The sequence below is a fragment of the Rattus rattus genome, chromosome 1, assembly GCF_011064425.1.
Source record: "Rattus rattus isolate New Zealand chromosome 1, Rrattus_CSIRO_v1, whole genome shotgun sequence".
NCBI classification, from domain to species: Eukaryota; Metazoa; Chordata; class Mammalia; order Rodentia; family Muridae; genus Rattus; species Rattus rattus.
Window position 1 is genome coordinate 261,205,591 of NC_046154.1, and position 16,532 is coordinate 261,222,122.

At 49.0% G+C, this 16,532-nt stretch overlaps 1 protein-coding gene across 1 annotated transcript; it reads left to right on the forward strand.

Annotated features, from left to right (window-relative positions):
- The first annotated feature begins 1,017 nt into the window (after positions 1–1,017).
- On the forward strand, positions 1,018–12,313 carry Krt77 (keratin 77). Its single transcript, XM_032890938.1, is given in 11 exon segments — positions 1,018–1,286; positions 1,288–1,322; positions 1,325–1,569; positions 5,585–5,799; positions 6,818–6,878; positions 7,346–7,441; positions 8,260–8,424; positions 9,637–9,762; positions 9,872–10,092; positions 10,430–10,464; positions 10,908–12,313. Coding segments are annotated over 11 exon segments (1,734 nt in total). The 3' UTR covers positions 11,174–12,313.
- The last annotated feature ends 4,219 nt before the right edge of the window (positions 12,314–16,532 follow it).

Consider the following 16,532-nt stretch of genomic DNA (forward strand, 5'->3'; position numbering starts at 1 on the left):
GATGCAAACACACACTTCTGTTGGGCAACATACATAGACTCTCATGAACTTCACGTTAGGTCTCCTGCTGGGGACAGCCCCTCCTTCTCAGAGAACACACATGAGCCAAAGTTCCTTTCCTACAACTCCTTGATAAGTTCAGAATCTGAGAGTAATCCTTTAAGAACTCACTATTATTGCCACTGTTTCTGCCAGGAGAACAATTTTATGCTGACCAATAAAAATAATAATACTAAATCCAAATTAAGGCTTGCTTTTCACTTACCTGTAGTCTTTACATATCCCTTAAAAGACTACTCTTTTGCTTTTTACAAAAATATTGTTGGTGTCAGTTTAGAAATATTAGGATAGAAGAAGATATATTGGGGTAGTTTTCCTCTGAGTCTAGGAGATATTCATACAGGGAGATGCTCATAAAATATTTTCTACACACACACACACACACACACACACACACACACACACACCAAACAAACAAACAAACAAACAAATAAACAAGAAATGCAAAACAAAAAAGCTTTTTCGTACAAGGAGAGCCCTGTTACAGCAAGTGTCCCCATTCTCATCCTAGCTGTGGTCCCAAAGTCAATAGACACTTCATAGTTTTATCCTAGATCTCTCCGGCACACCCCAAAACAAACACCCCAATGCAACTTCTTAGGAATAGATCAATTTGAGATTTAAGGAGAAACGCTACAGGAGTTTTCAACACTGAGATCCTGAGAGATTGCTACCCTTTGGTCTTTCCGTAGTAAGAGATGAATGATAAATGATCAAGTTGGGGGAGTTTGTCTGCAATGCCATTTCAGCAACACATAGGTATGAGGTTTGTAAGCAGACGCTACTGGCAGGCAAATACTCCCCTCCCTGGGTTCGGAAAATACCCAGCCCAGCAGTTGTGTATATATAGGGACCAAGCCAGATCCTTTCCAAGAGAGTCACAGCTCCTGCGGTCCCTGCTCTCTGCCTCCTTTCGCTGGGCCTTTGCTACCTGTGCCTCTGGTTGCCCTAGCAACCATGAGCCGCCAGTTCAGTTCTCAGTCTGCATTTAGCTCTAGGAGCAGGAGGGTCTATAGCACCAGGTCCTCATCAGGCTTTGGAGGTGGGAGACAGATTCTGGTGTCTGTGGGTCAGTCGAGGAGGTGTGGAGGTGATTATGGTGGTGGGTTCAGTTCCAGGAGTCTCTACAGTCTGGGTGGTAGTAAAAGCATCTTTGGGGGCCTAGTGGGGCGAAGTGCCAGTGGTTTCTGCCAGAGTAGAGGGGCAGGAGGAGGATTTGGAGGAGGATTTGGGGGGGGGAAGAAGCTTCGGTGGAGGTGGCTTTGGGGTGGCTATGGTGGAGGTGGCAGATTTGGAGGTGGTTTTGGGGGCGGATTTGGCACTAGCAATTTTGGGCTTGGTGGCTTTGGTCCTTCTTATCCTCCTGGGGGCATCCATGAGGTGACTGTTAACCAGAGTCTCCTGGAGCCCCTTCACCTAGAAGTGGATCCTGAAATTCAGAAGATCAAGACCCAGGAGAGGGAGCAGATCAAGACTCTCAACAACAAGTTTGCCTCCTTCATCGACAAGGTGAGTACCTTACGGGCTGGGAGAGTCCCTGGTGGCCATCACATGGCCAAGAGGGTCTCACCCTCTGCCAGAATGCAGCTACCACTGTACTGTTTAAGTTGATGGCAGTCACTTCTGCTGGTGTGTATGCTGGGAACTGAAGAAAGTGGTTAACCTAGGCTTTTAACCTATGCTTTCACCTGAGCATTAACATAAGCATTAACACAGGCTTCTGGGGCAGGGAGATGTGCTGTTAGTAGGAAAGTCAATAAGGGGCGTGGCAATCCGCCACAGATGCACACGGCACTCCTCTCACATTGTTACCTTTGTTCTACTCAGTTTTGTATACCTCGGCACCCACTCTATCAACTGTGCTTCCCACATCTGTCCTTTTACCCACCATCTATACACACCTATGTATTCTATACATTCACCCACCCACCTACTCAAACAACCATCCACCATCCACCCATCTGTCTGTCCATCTGTCCATCCATCCACCTGTCCATTTGTCCATCCATCCATCTGTCCATCTGTCCATTGTCCACCTGTCATTCATCCATCATTCATCATCCATCCATCCATCCATCCATCCATCCATCCATCCGTTCATCTGTCCATCCATCCATCTGCCTGTCCATTTGTCCACCCATCCTTCCATCTATCCATCGTCCACCCATCATTCACCCATCATTCACCATCCATCCATCCATCCATCCATCATCCATCCACTTACGCACACATCATTCATCTACCTCTCACTCACATCTAACTGTCCACTTATCTTCTCAGGTGCACACATCCATTCATTTGTTCACATTCATCCACCTGTCTCCATTCACCCATGCAATTCATCTACCTACCCACCCCCCCACCCACCCACCCATCATCTGCATCCATCCATCTCTATTTCCATCCACCCACTCATCCACCATCCAGATAACCATTATCTGCCCCTCCTGCCCACACCCATACACATAACCAACATGAATGCCTGCACCCATTCCCTGCTGTGCGCTTATCTGTGTGTTAACCCACCCATTCACCTATCTATCGATCTACCTGCCTAACTGCCCTGCTCACATTCAATCCACAAATATTTTATTAGGTCTCCTGTATGCCACTGTACCCAAAAGCTATTAGGGCTACTGGGACACAAGCTAGGCTCTCAGGCAACTCCAAAATGGAATGTTGGGGAATTGTGACAGTTTATGGGAGATGTAGTAGTATGTGATACTCTTTGGGTCATTGGTAGCCCAAAGGCGCCTGAGCTGTGCCTGCTGGATACTAGGAGTGCTTTGCTGGGACACCCCAGGTTTACCTGGGTCTCGAAGACAGAAGAAGAACCAAACAGCTGTCAGACAGAGGATGTCCATGAAGCGAGGAGGAGTGAAATGTGTGACCCCCTTCAGAGAATTTCAAATGTCAACATTTCTTGGAAAGTGACAGAAAGAAGGGATGTGGTGGTCCAGCCAGAGAGAGAGAGAGGCAGTGACGACAGCTAGGACGATGTTGGTGGGCATCAGCTGAGTTTCTGGATAGCAGGTCTTTTTGGGAACTAAGGTCAGTAACGTATAATGAGGCGTTATTTAAGTTGGTCTTTTTACTCCTTTTCCCCCAGGGCCAACAAAGGGCCACCTTGAAGCCCTTTTCCCTAATTCACACGAGGTTTTCCTCATGGTCTCTGAGAAGAGGTTGACAGACAGCTATGGTAAAAACCTTCCCTCTGTTACTTGCAGAGGAAGGCACAATGGCCATTGCCTGACATCAGGGCAAGTGTTGGAGATGGAGCAGTGTGTGAGCAGGAGGAGGAGGGAGGGAGGGAGAGAGGGAGGGCCATGGACAACTCCAGGGTAGTTCAACAGGACCATGCACTTGTGTCTACTTCTGATCACTCAGGATGAGAAGCATGCTTAGTTACCATGGTGCCTGAGTGCAGGCAGGGGCCGGAAGGTTTGCCTGGAGCAAGGGCTTATCAGTGAGGGAGATGCTGCCAGGAGGCCAAGGTTGGCCAAGGGAGGAGCAGGGAAAACTGGCAAGAAAAGTCCCACAGACTTCTGGAAATTAATCTGGGAATTTTCACTTGACCAAGGCTCCTGACAAGGACAGAAGCCTATTACATTTTGCAGCAGGGGACAGGAATTAGTGGCTTCATATTCTCCCTTTGGAGCAGGCCCTGTGAGGACAATAAGCCTTCAGGCCTCCGGTGTGGAAGAAAGCAAAGTTTTGTAACTGTAATTTCTCATCCTGGTTTCTGCTTCCCCTTTGGCAGAAACCTGGGCTCTTCTTTTATAGTTTTGGTTGTGAGCCTATCCTTTAATGGCTAAGCCATCTCTCCAGCTCCTGTGCTATTCTCAATAGTACTGCGGAGGCATCCTTTCAAAGGTCAGCATCCTCACCTTTATAAATCCTCCGTGGAGTCTTGTGTCTCATTTAGAGTAAAAGCCACAATCCGAGAAGACGTTGAAGCCACCACTGTCACCAAACATACTGCTGTAATGGAGTGCAGAAGTGACTTTCCCACTCCCTGGGAGTGACACCACAGAAGGAAGATAGTGGCAGGAATTTTTTGTGGGGGCGTCCCAAGCTGTGCTGACAAGTCTACCGTGAGGGCTGGTTGCCCAAGCCCTTGCTGTGATAAAGCCAACCAAGAGAGGCCTGAGAATGATGCTCCCGGGTCACATTCTTATCCACAGGGACTTGGCAGGGCTGGCTCCCTAGACAGGTGGAGTCTCAGGGGCCTGGGAATTCTGGGTGCTGTATAGTGAGTGAGCGCTTCATCACAGGAGTGTACGCAAAGTGCTGTTCTGACCCCACAAAGCAGGCATTTCCCATCCCTTTTCATGGCTCCCCGAGCTATCTCTCTCTCTGTTTCTCTGTTGATGTGCATATACGAATGGATGTATATAAATATATTTATGTAAAGTTGAGTGTGTACACATGCATTTGTGTACAGGTGAGTGTGTGAATATGGCTGTTTGTGTGGATGTGAATATTTGTGCCTGTAAATATGCCTATAGAGGTATATGTGCTAGACATGTATGTATATGTACATGTACATGTATATGATGTGTATGTATATGTGTATGTATATGATGTATGTGTATATTATATATATGTATATGATGCATATGTATATCATGTACATGTATGTGTTATATATGTATAACGATATATATGATGTATATGTATATGTAGTATATGTATATATTATACATGTATATGTGTATATATGTATATGAATGTGAGACTGTGCACGTATGTGTGCACACACTTGCATGCACCTGAGGGAAGCATACTACAGCGCAGCCCTCTCTATCGCTGCATGGGAGAGGAAGATCCATCTGTGGGAAACTGGTCTAGGAAAGTGAAAGCTGGGTTTGGTGACATGGAGCAAACGCCATGCATGCATTCGATCCACGCCGCCAGACCTCTCCCTCTCTGTGTCCAGTCTTTGTTCCCACAGTTAGAGAAGGAAGAAGTGGTGAAAACACAGAGCCATTTCTGTGCTTTCTTTCCTAGGCAGCGAAGGAAATAGCAAATTTGGGGCGTATTTTCAAGTATCTGTCAGCCCAAAGCTCTTACCTGGGGCATCTAAACGCAGTGCAGGATTTCAAAGAGCAAAAGCACGTGTTTAAAATTCTCTGGCGGGGCTATAATAGCATTTAAACAAGGTTGCTGTCTCAGAAACCACAGTGGTAGGCAGCAAACACAGTAGTGGATGGAGGGGCACCCACCTAAGAGTATTCCGAGATCCGCTGTTTCTTCTGCATCTTGCCTCAGGCGTTGTCGCAGTAATAAAGACGAAGGAAGTGGTGTTTGCTCATGTTGGCATGGATAAATTAAGTGTGTGAGAGGTCTGTTATATAAAGGGGTATAGCTGGATGAAACTGGCTGAAGGTGACCTAAGGAACCACATTGCCTCCCTCGCGGGCCAGAAGGCCCATCTCGAATTTCTGAGGTTTGAGTGTGGTGTAAAGTCACTGGTCTCTCTTCACATGGAGAAAACTGTTCTGGGCTCCGGGGTGTTCTTCAGGTGCGCTTCCTGGAGCAGCAGAACCAGGTGCTGCAGACCAAATGGGAGCTGCTGCAGCAGGTGAACACGTCGACTCGGACCAGTAGCCTGGAGCCCATCTTTGAGGAGTTCATCAATCAGCTGCAGAGGCAGGTGGATGTTCTGGCCAGTGAGCAGATGCGCCAGAACTCAGAGATCAGGAGCATGCAGGATATCGTGGAGGACTACAAGAACAAGTAAGGATCCGGGACGGGGCAAAGGGGTCAAGGAGAAGACTGTCAGGGTAATTCTGCAGCGGGTGGGCCTGGGAGCAGGTGGGCTCTGAATTGTGTAACCGCAAGGGGCACCGTTTTACATATGACACTCCTGTGTAGGACAGCAGTGAAACCAGGTGTCGTATAGAGCAGGGAAGGGTAGAAGATGAGTGAACCCTACAATGAGTTCACCTCTCTGCCCGGAGTCTGCCCTCCTTGCTGAGTGCTCTGAGGAGTAGATCTGTGGTTCTTAAATTTTAGATGCATCCTGTTGCATTGGACTCTGCGTCCCGGGCCAGTGGTTCTGATCTAGAGGGTCTGGGATGCGTCCAGTACATATGTATGCACTGGGGACCACACTCTGAGAAACACTGGTTGTGAAGAAATGATACTTAAGAGTTTTTAGCATTGGCGCTTACTAAGCACAAGCAATCACGGGCAGTCATGGTAGGGATGATGGTTGAGTTTCGACCAGTTGTCCACGAGCGACTGTCGGTGCCTGAGTGTCCTCTTCTATAGTATCCCACCTCAAGGGTGCTTCTTGTGACATCACCTGGATAGGCTTACTGTGTTGGGCCACTGGAGGGTCACCTGTGTGAGTCTACAAGGGAAAAATAAAACATTGGAGGTGAAGACAAAACTGTAGATGAAGTATTTTTCTCTTAAGAGATTTAGTTAAGGGGGTTGTTACTTTATGGTCGTGATGGAAAAAGCTCGAGGGAACATCAGAGTAAATGCTAACATTTGGGGGGCATTCTGTGTGCACGTCTCTCAGGTTTCCTGTCTGGTCCTCAGCCTGTTGGTTAGGAGTTTTGGGAGCTACTTCTAGGCATTCATCTGCCCGAGCACCAGGCCCTGGCAGCGGGCAGCAGTGCTGGGTAGGGGGGGTTGGGTTCAGGACAGCGGAGGCTTGGGAGAGTAGTCTGGGTTTTCTGCTGGGAGGCTGAATCTCAAGGAGCCAGGTCAGCCTTTACAGCCTTCTTCTCATCTTTTTTCACAGGTATGAGGATGAGATCAACAAACGGACCAATTCAGAGAATGACTTTGTTGTTTTGAAAAAGGTAAGGGGAGAGGGGGGTCCTCGGGGAGCTCAGGATTGGGTAGGAGAAAATCCCTGGTGGTGCTCTGTGCTAGGGACAGGGTGACCTCTTGACTAATGTGGAGTGTGCTCTGTCCAGTTGCAGGGCCCTGACACACGAGAAAGTCAGGCCCATACTACTGTGGCTCCGGGAGTCCTCTAGGCTTTGGAAATAGAAGTTAAGCTAACTGGCAGCTTTTAAATGTCAGTTGCATATAGCCTTGGGGACTTGGGAGGGGCCTAGGGAGTTGGTGTGGCTGACCTAGCTGTGGAGGTGGTGGTGTGCCTCTTTCTGGCTAGGAAACTCAGTTTCTAGCTCTGACTTGAGTGAAGTGACGACATTTTTAGCCAGGAAGTAAATCAGAAGACTTTTGCCACTGGCCAGGGGGCAGCCAGAAAGCTGATGGCCAGCAATGCCTGGGTGACAAATGGAACACCTTTGTTACACAGGATGTGGATGCTGCTTTCATGGCCAAATCAGACTTGCAGTCCAGAGTGGACACGCTGTATGGGGAGATCAACTTCCTGAAATACCTATTTGATACGGTGAGTGCAGTCCTGAGGAGAAGCCCCTCTTCTTTTCCCACATCCCGTAAGAGTGAGAACTGGAGAAGGCTCATCTTACCAGCCCCCTCTTCCAGCTGGGGCATTCCCTCAACTTCAGTGGTTCTGGTGGCACTCATGGAGATGTGGGTGGGGACAGTGAGCATCTTGAGATCAGTGAGGGTAAAGCAGTTTCCTGTGCTCAGGCCACCTGGGGGATGAGGAGGACAACCAGGTTTCACACACTGTGGGAAATCCACAGGACTCTGGGAGAACCCCGTAGAGGACAATGGAAGGGATTCTGTGGTAAGGGCAAACTGAAGGACAGAGAGCAGGACAGTGAGCTCCCCACCCCCACCTGTCATCTGTGTCTAACATGGGGCTTCATGCTCTGACCTGACTATTGTGTCAGAAGCTCCACTTACCTTATGGAGCGGTCCATCCAACAGAAGAATGCATGAATTAACTTTGTAGCCAAATGGCTCCAAACTGGATTCCTTTCCACTGATTCTGAGAACTCTTATGGCAACAAGGAACAACTGTGTCTGTCCAGGGCCTGGATCAAAGTCAGTGAAGCCCTGGCAAGGCTGGGCAGTTAGTACAAGAGAAGCTTGGTGGGGTCACGGGTTCCTTCCTCCTGCCAGATGCCTTGGCCCCATTACCTTTAGTCAAAATACTTAAGACCCACCCTTTATGTTTCATAGCACAGAACAATTAAGAGAATGTTCTATCAAAAGGTCTTCCTAGCCTAGGTTTCTGGCTTCCCTAGACATCCTTGGGGAGAAGGGCAGAAGGAGTGAACTGTGTTCCATGTTTCGCAGGAGCTGTCCCAGATACAAACCCATGTCAGTGATACCAATGTCATCTTGTCAATGGATAATAACCGCTCTTTGGACTTGGACAGCATCATCGATGCAGTGCGCACCCAATATGAATTAATTGCACAGAAGAGCAAAGACGAGGCTGAGGCACTGTACCAAACCAAGGTGAGCTTGGGTTTCAAGTTTGCATCCCCCTAAAATAACAGACAGTCCTCAAACTGCTATTGCCTCCTGACTTTAAAGTCTAACATGTCTATGATAAAAGACTTCAGAAATTATCTTTCTCTCCTCAACACTGAATATGACAGGATAGTTCCTGCCTGTATCGTTTACTTGTTTTTAGTTAATCCTTTTGGAGAACTCATTTTCCTAAACCTTGTAAAAAGCAACAAAGTAACTAACTAAACCCAGGTGTGCACTTTACAAACAGGTTCTTAACCCCTACAACCTTTGTTACTTTGTTACTCTTACTTTTTAAAATTATAGCACATTTTTTAGTTTTCTACTTTTTTATGTGTCACTTAGAAACTTTAGAGTCACTTTGTGGGACTCCAAATATTTTACAACATTCCTAGCAATATGGGAACTTAACAGGGTAAATATACTTGTCACTGTGCCACTGGGCAGTTTCGACAACCTCTTGAGTATGAATTGATATGTTTGAATGGTTAAGACTCTAGTCGAAGGAACAAAGGTTGAAGCCCAGTCATTGAGTTCTGAGTAACTAGGATGTGGTGACCTGCTTTGTGTATTTTAAAGCCAATTCCAGTGTCACTGACCTCTGTCCCACAGTCTGAAAACACGTTCTGGGCTGCAGTGGATGTTGTCAGGAGACCGGGGAAGGAGAGCTTTGTCAGAATGCACATTTTCTTGTCAACTCTTCCTGAGGATGCCCTGGGTGTAGTCTGGTTGATAAGGCATAGGAGAGAAAGAAATGAGTATGGGTGCCTCTGAGGGCTTCTGAAACCAGCAGATTCTGCTAAGAGAATCTTTCTGGAAAAGGGACAAGGACTATGGTGGGCGGGAAAGAGAGAGGGAGTCCTGTGTGGGTATGGGCTGTGTGAAGGTAGGTGCCTGAAAATGCTGGTAAAGATTGAGAAACAGGTTTGTCTGGGTGGGTTATGAGCCTGCCCAGACTGGTGGGAATGAGAGAGGAGGGAGACCTACTATAGAGGGGTGTGTGTGTGTGTGTGTGTGTGTGTGTGTGTGTGTGTGTGTGTGTACTGTCTCTTTTTGCTGCTCAGCTGAGGGAGTTTTGGGGTCAGTGTGAGTATGTGTGATCACAACTCTAGGTGGACTCACTCCAAGAGAGAGCAGCACAGATATTTCTCTGGGAGAGCGTAGTGAACTGACCATGATGGTACCTCTGGCCCACAGTACCAAGAGCTGCAGATCACAGCTGGCAAACATGGAGATGACCTGAAGAATAGCAAGATGGAGATCTCAGAGCTTAACCGCAACGCTCAGAGGCTGCAGGCAGAGATCGCCAACATCAAGAAGCAGGTGGGACAGGACTCAGGGTGGGCTTACCAGACATGCCACCTCCCATGAGACCCAGGTCAGATTCCAGGAGCTCAACACCTCTGTGCTCCCCCACCCGTCTTGGATTTAGATCGAACAGATGCATGGATCCATTTCGGATGCAGAGGAGAGGGGAGAAAGGGCTCTCCAGGACGCCAAGCAGAAGCTGCAAGAAACGGAAGAGGCCTTGCAGCAGATGAAAGAGGACCTGGCCAGGCTGCTGAGAGATTACCAGGCCCTGCTGGGTGCCAAGCTGTCCTTGGATGTGGAGATCGCCACCTACCGCGAGCTTTTGGAGGGCGAGGAGAGCAGGTGGGTGTATAGCAGCCATGTTTCATGGGTCAAAGATGAGGATGAGTCCATGGAGTAATGAGACTGGAGAGGCCTTGCCAGGTGTTCCCTGGGAAGGTTGTTCAGGGCGAGTGGGAACGTTCAAGTTAGGATGTATAGGTTATGAGGGTAGGGAAGAAGCCATGGCTATCAGCCCCCTTCTCCCAAGCATCGTGCTTCTACCCTAGTCAAAGCTGGGTGCAGCCGTGTGACCCACAGATGCTACAAGGCTGCATGTCAGTGCTGGGGGACACCTCTGCTCTACCCTTCCACCAGCCTCTCCGCTCCTAGGATTGACGCGTATGCTTTGATTTCACAGGATGTCGGGAGCTCTGCAGAGTCAAGTGAGCATCTGTAAGTAGCAGAGAGTCCAGGGACAGGAGGTTGGTTGGTGCTGGGCAGAGAAGGGTGGGCTGGGCCCGGTTGCTTTTTGTTTTCTAGTCTCATACAAAAATCAAAATACAACACAACACAACACAAAACAAAACAAAAAAACACACCAAAGTGAGCAAGGCCTACTTTCCTTGCTTGAGATACTTGACAACACCGCGTAGAGATCTTTAGGATCTGTACTCAATAAGAACTGAGCACAGAGGGCCCGTCTCGCTAAACAGGGGCGGCACGCTTTACTTAAACGGATGTCTACACCCTTCTGAAGTGTGTCGTTGACTTCCAATGCCTGTTTTCAAAGGGGGAGGGCACCATTGATCTCCGACGGCAGGTGCTCAGGGCTGGTGCTGCTGGGTCCCCTAGTTGAGTTCTCCTGGCCGTTTTGTGTCTGCCCTTTCCTGGTCCAGCGGTGCAGAGTAGCCAGGTGACCATTGGCGGCGGCGGCGGCTCAGGAGGTTATGGCGGCGGCAGTTCGCGAGGAGGCGGTGGTGGCGGCAGCTCCCGCGGAGGTGGAGGAGGAACAGGCTCCCGCGGGGGCGGCGGCAGCGGAGGAGGCGGGAGCTATGGCTCCAGCAGCAGAAGCAGCAGCAAATACAGCGGCGGTGGCAGCTCCTCCCGCACGCAGATACTGCAGACCTCCACCCACACCTCGCGCAGGCACGTGGTGGAGTAGCAGCCGGGCCCCTGCACTTCTAGGGTCTTCTCCCCCAATCCCTCCCGGACTCCCTCGCCTATCTTTTCCCAATGGGTCCCAGCAAGTTTCTAGGTGACTCAGACTCTAGGAAGAGACAGACACATGCTCACTCAGTCATCCCTCCGCTGGTCTTGCTACTGTCCTGATCCTCAGGGGCTTTGTCCAGCAACGAAGGAAATGATCTTGGTGAACGACTTCACTGAGATCCTCAGTCCCAGGTCCCCGTTCCTAAACTGGGCTGCTAGTAAATAATAACCCACCCCGCGGCGGCCTACTGCAATCACTATTCCAAGGCAAGTTTACTTAGTGAGGGGGATGTCTGAGCCAAGAGCCTTCGGGGCCACTCATGCTCTTTCACCATGACAGCATGGGTAGGCTTGTTGTTCTGATTCGGTACCTGTAGGCCATGCCTGTGCTGAACTGTGTTATCCCCTGGTTAACAGTCCCACCGGGATATTTCAGTTGGTATGGGGACTTAAGTCCTTGTCAGAGGAAGACTGTCCTTAGCAGTGGGTGGGGATAGGATAGGGTAGTCAATCAAGTTCTGTTCCTGTCCTCTCCCTTTCCAGCAGCCCCTTGCATTTAGAGCCATCCCCTTCCTGAATCCCACTCCAAAAGGCTCTGCTGAGAACATGGGCACCTGCAGGGCAGCCCCGCTCCATGCAAGTGTCTGGGCCTGGGGAATGAGAGTTGCAGCCTTACGCCAATCTGGAAATGGCCTGGGTATTTGCAAACAAGCCAAGACTCGTTTTCAGACCTCCTTTGTCCCTTGTGTTCTGATTCTGAGCACCTTGTCAGACTTTGTCTCCTAATTTAAAATTTAATTTACAGTTCTATGAAAAATACTTGAGCTGTGCTGAGGGGGCAGGAAGAGGAAAGTGCCAGCCAATGAACAGTCACGAGAGAGGGAATGCTCCTTTGCTTCCTGTTCTGAGGACCCTTTCACTTGCTTGCCTAGTCCCTACAACCGCTGAGTCTATAATTCTGTCCGGGAGAGCTTCTCCGCAGGTGCTGCTGGGTAATGCTTGTGACCTCATTTCCTGGTTGGAAGCTTAACTCTGAAGGGCTTGGCAGTTCTGTTTTTTTTTTCTACAATAAATTTCTCTTGTGATCTCCGTATATTGTGTGGCCAGAAGATGAGTTATTATTTTTGTCAGTTCTTTGAAATTAATCCTAATTTGAACAGTTAAGGCTTATTTTTCTTCTCATGTGAGTATGGGCACATGTATGTGCAGGAACACATGTATAGGGGTGTGTGTGCAGTTGTGTGCACATGCCCACATGCCTATGGAGACAGAGGACATTGGCTGTCAGTTTTGGGTGTCATTTTTCTTTTTCTTTTTCTTTTCTTTTCTTTTTTTGGTATGTGTATGTGGGACGACAGGTTCTCTTACTGGCTTGTAACTCACCAATTAGGCTAATTGATTGGTTGGCCAGTGAGCTCCGTGTTCCCACCCTTCTTTGCCCATCCTGATGCTAAGATTACAAGTGTGTGTCACTATGTCAGGCTTTTACATTCTGGGAGAACACTCAGGTTCTCATGCTTGGAAGCACATCCCCGCGGTGGTACCATTGGCACCCAAGGGTTATTGCCTTTATTATTTTTTATTGCCAAGTGCCATCTTGGAATGGCCCGCAAACTCTCACCCTTACTAGTCTGTAAAGTTGCTCATCCTTCAAAAGCCAGCTGCACAGTTGTTCAACAGGATCATTTGTGTAGCTCCTACAGTGGTTTATCATGGGATGCGATCAAACTGGAGAGAATCATTGTGCAGACGGCAGTGGCAGCGGCACTGAGATGCCATGGAGAATGGATAGACTTCTGAATCTTGAGGTGCTGAAACACAAATGACATACTATGAGTAGGGAAAGAAGGTTCAGAGGGGAGAGAAAACCGAGTGTGTGTCTCTTTGGGTTTTCCAGCTTGATGGCATAAACAAGACCCCTGAGGACCCAAGCAGACTGGAATGGTGGAACTACACCGGGGGTCATCAGAGGGTAGAGATGGCTTCTGGAGGTTGGAAAGTGGTCGGGGGCGTGGAGTTAAAGCAGGGGCAGATGTGGGCAGGGAGCCAGGTAGGGCTGTCTGGACAGGAGACTAAAAGACAAGAGGACAGACTAAACTAGGAGGCAAGGGAACTGAGGCACATTCAAAGGCCAGAGTGGCTTTTTTTTTTTTTTTTTTCTTTTTTCAGAGCTGGGACCAAAACTCCAGGGCCTTGGCCCCTTCCTAGGCAAGCGCTACCCACTGAGCTAAATCCCCCAACCCCCCAGAGTGGCTTTATTTGCTTTATGACCAACACACGTAGAAATGTGAAGGAGAAAACCACTCCATAACTGTATCCTATGTGGAATTTCAGAGTCTGTCTGCAGGTACATCATAAGATTTTCATCCCATGAAGGAATATAGACAGAATTTAGGTATGAGATGCATTCAGTTCAGACTACAACCTATATTGGTTAAAGAGTATTTGGTGGCACACCTGACTTCTGTCTTGGCCTGTGGGAAGCAGGCTAAGAAGGGAGATGTGAGCAGAGGGATTGTCCCAATGGAAAATGAGGAAGAGGATATGGGAACAGGGCTCTGTATTTGAAATAAAAAGCCAAGAGCCCAAGGAGAAGAGGGTAGACAGCAAGGAACATAAAAATGATTGACAGCGTTTAGCTGTTGGTGAGAACACATTAGTCAACAGGGCGTGGTGGTGACTGTGGGAACCAGGAAGAGAAGCGTCAGGAAGAGGAGTTGTTCAGGCCCTTCTGTTGCGAGACAGAGAGGAGCCCCTTCAGTGAGCAGTGAGCAGGACAGTAGTGGTGGGCATCAGAAGCCTGGCCATGAAAGGCTGGAGAATCTGAAGAGAAGCCCAGGGAGGAGGGAGTTGGGTTTGTTATCTGTGGATATTTGAAGAGCCTGCCTAGGCAAGAAGCCTTGGCCCCAGCTGATGACCCAGTTGGACAGGTGGAAACTACAGTAGTTTTGGTTCCAGTGAGAGACACCATCTCTTGACTATGATGAGAGAGGCCCCCTGGGGGAGTTTTCAGGCTGCAAGCAATGTTGACTGACTGCTTGGCACCAGGTTGAGGGAAGTCACAGGGGTGGTGGGGATGTGTTCATGGGAGCATTCCACATCTCTGCTGCCTGAAGTGTGCATGAGGGAGAGCCAGAGTAGATTTGTATGTTTAATGGGAAGAATAAGGTCAGACCCCAGCGAAGGCTAAATCAAGTAGAGGACAATCACGAAGTCAAGATTGTCAAATAAACCTGAGGGTTTTTTTTTTTGTTTGTTTGTCTGTTTTTTGTTTTTTGTCAGCGGTAGACCCATTAGAGGGTGTGGTCTGGGATCACTCATGTGTACAATGCTCAAAGGGAATCCAGGGTGACTTTGGGAAAAAGCATCAGGACAGGGTCAATCATAGAACATCTTTCCCATCCTTCTGGGCAGGATTGCCCCAGAAAACACGGCCCTGCCTTTTCTAACCTCAAAAGACTCGACTATCTTAGTCAGAGGGGAGTGGAAGCCTTGAACTAGAAGGAGGGAACCAAACACCCCAGTTCTAAGGTTGTGAGCAAAGAGATACCTCAAGCCAGGGCCACAGGAAATACAGGGAGAAGAGGCAAGGAAGGACTCTTAGAGTCTAGATGTTTATGTTCGGGGCTATAGGAAGCTCTGTAGAATTTGAACAATAGATACCAGCACTGGGGTGCATCAGAAGATTAGAAAGGGTTTCCTGGTGTGGTCAATGAAGAGTCTCATCAGGGCCAAACTCCATCACATCCAGGTCATCCCAGTGAAAAGAATGAGCAGTTCTATGAATTCTATAAAATGCCTAGCTTGCATTATCTTATTTGGTTCCCACTGTCCCTTGAGAGGACCTGGAAGATCCAAGTGCGGGCTTGATGGGATATTCCACAGTGCTGAGTGAATTATTGGTTTCCCATAAGGCAGGTTGTCAGAAGCAAAGCCAGCCCATCATCTATCACCCATCAGATACAGGCTGGCAAGAACTAGTGTGGATCCCAGGGGAGCATTGCCAGCTGCTCCTCCCCTCTGGGAGGCTGTGGCAGGGCGGGCCACAATAGAAATCTAAATTTAATTCCACCTGCTTCTCAGCTGCAGAGATTTTTATCTAGGACATGGTGAACAGGAGAAACAGCCATTGGCTCACTGACGTTCTAACTCCATCTGACCTTGGGTGAGATGTGCGTGTCTAGGCTGGGAAAGTTCTTGGTCTAAGGCGGAGTCATATGCCTAGCCCTTTGGCCCAGGATGTATCTTCGAATTAAAGAGCCAGGTGCTCCGACGGTCCCTCCTTCAAGCTGTCTGTTACAGTTCCCATGGCTTTGCTGGACTCACTGCCCTGGTTTTATCAGCTTTCCGATCAGTCCAGGAAACTGGATGTCTTCAAGTTGATCAGTGCTCTGTTGCTGGGTTGGGCTGGGAACTTGGGCTGTTGGGAGGTTCTCCAGAACGAACAGTCATTTCCAAATGTCCCAGTGCTAAGCCTGGAAGGCCTTTGGGGGGCTCTAGTGGCAGCCTGGCTTCCAGCCTGCTGCCCCAGCATGCTGAGTCTGGGGAGCTTGGCTCCAAGCCAGAGCAAGCATCCTTGGTTTCACCCAAGGTTCCTTGCATCTAACCCCGCCTCCCTTCCATCACAAGTGCTGGCTGCAAGCATCATTTCTATAGGATGCAACATAGGGATGTCTATCTTCCCTATGACAAACCTAAGGTCCTTACAAGTCCTGAGGAGTCTCAAGAACTTAAGCCTTTTTTTTAGTATTTTGATGAATTTCAGCAAGGGGCTTGCACCCAACATTTCCCAATGATTATATCAGCCTTTGGGTCCCTTCCGAAGGTAAGGAGGGCAGAGTTTCCTCTCTCTAGCTATCACCCACACCTTGCAGCTTCCGTGGCAGGTAGACTTAGCCCCTGCTTTACAAACGAGGAAAGTTAGTCTCACAGTTGGTAACCTGCTTAGCGTCATACAGGTAAAAATGTGCAACGGGCAGTGTGATGCTCCCCACCCTACCCCAGCGAAGACTGAGGCAGCATCCATAGCCTCTCTTCTACATGGGGCTTTCCTCTCTGGCCTCTGTCAACTCCACACTGCCCAGCAGCGACTCTGAGGGCTGTCTGCTTTGCTGCCTGCCTGCCTGCCTGCCTTCAGTGGATCCTTGCACCCTTCCGTCTCGCATTAAAAAGCCTCGATGGTGGCCGCTCCTCAGCCATTTATCAGCTTTCAACATCTCACCCCGCCTCCCCATTGTTTGTGACTCCCCTGTACTCCTCCCAAGCTTTGGCTCTCCCCACTCCCCTGAAATTTCCTTCTCCCATAGCCCTGC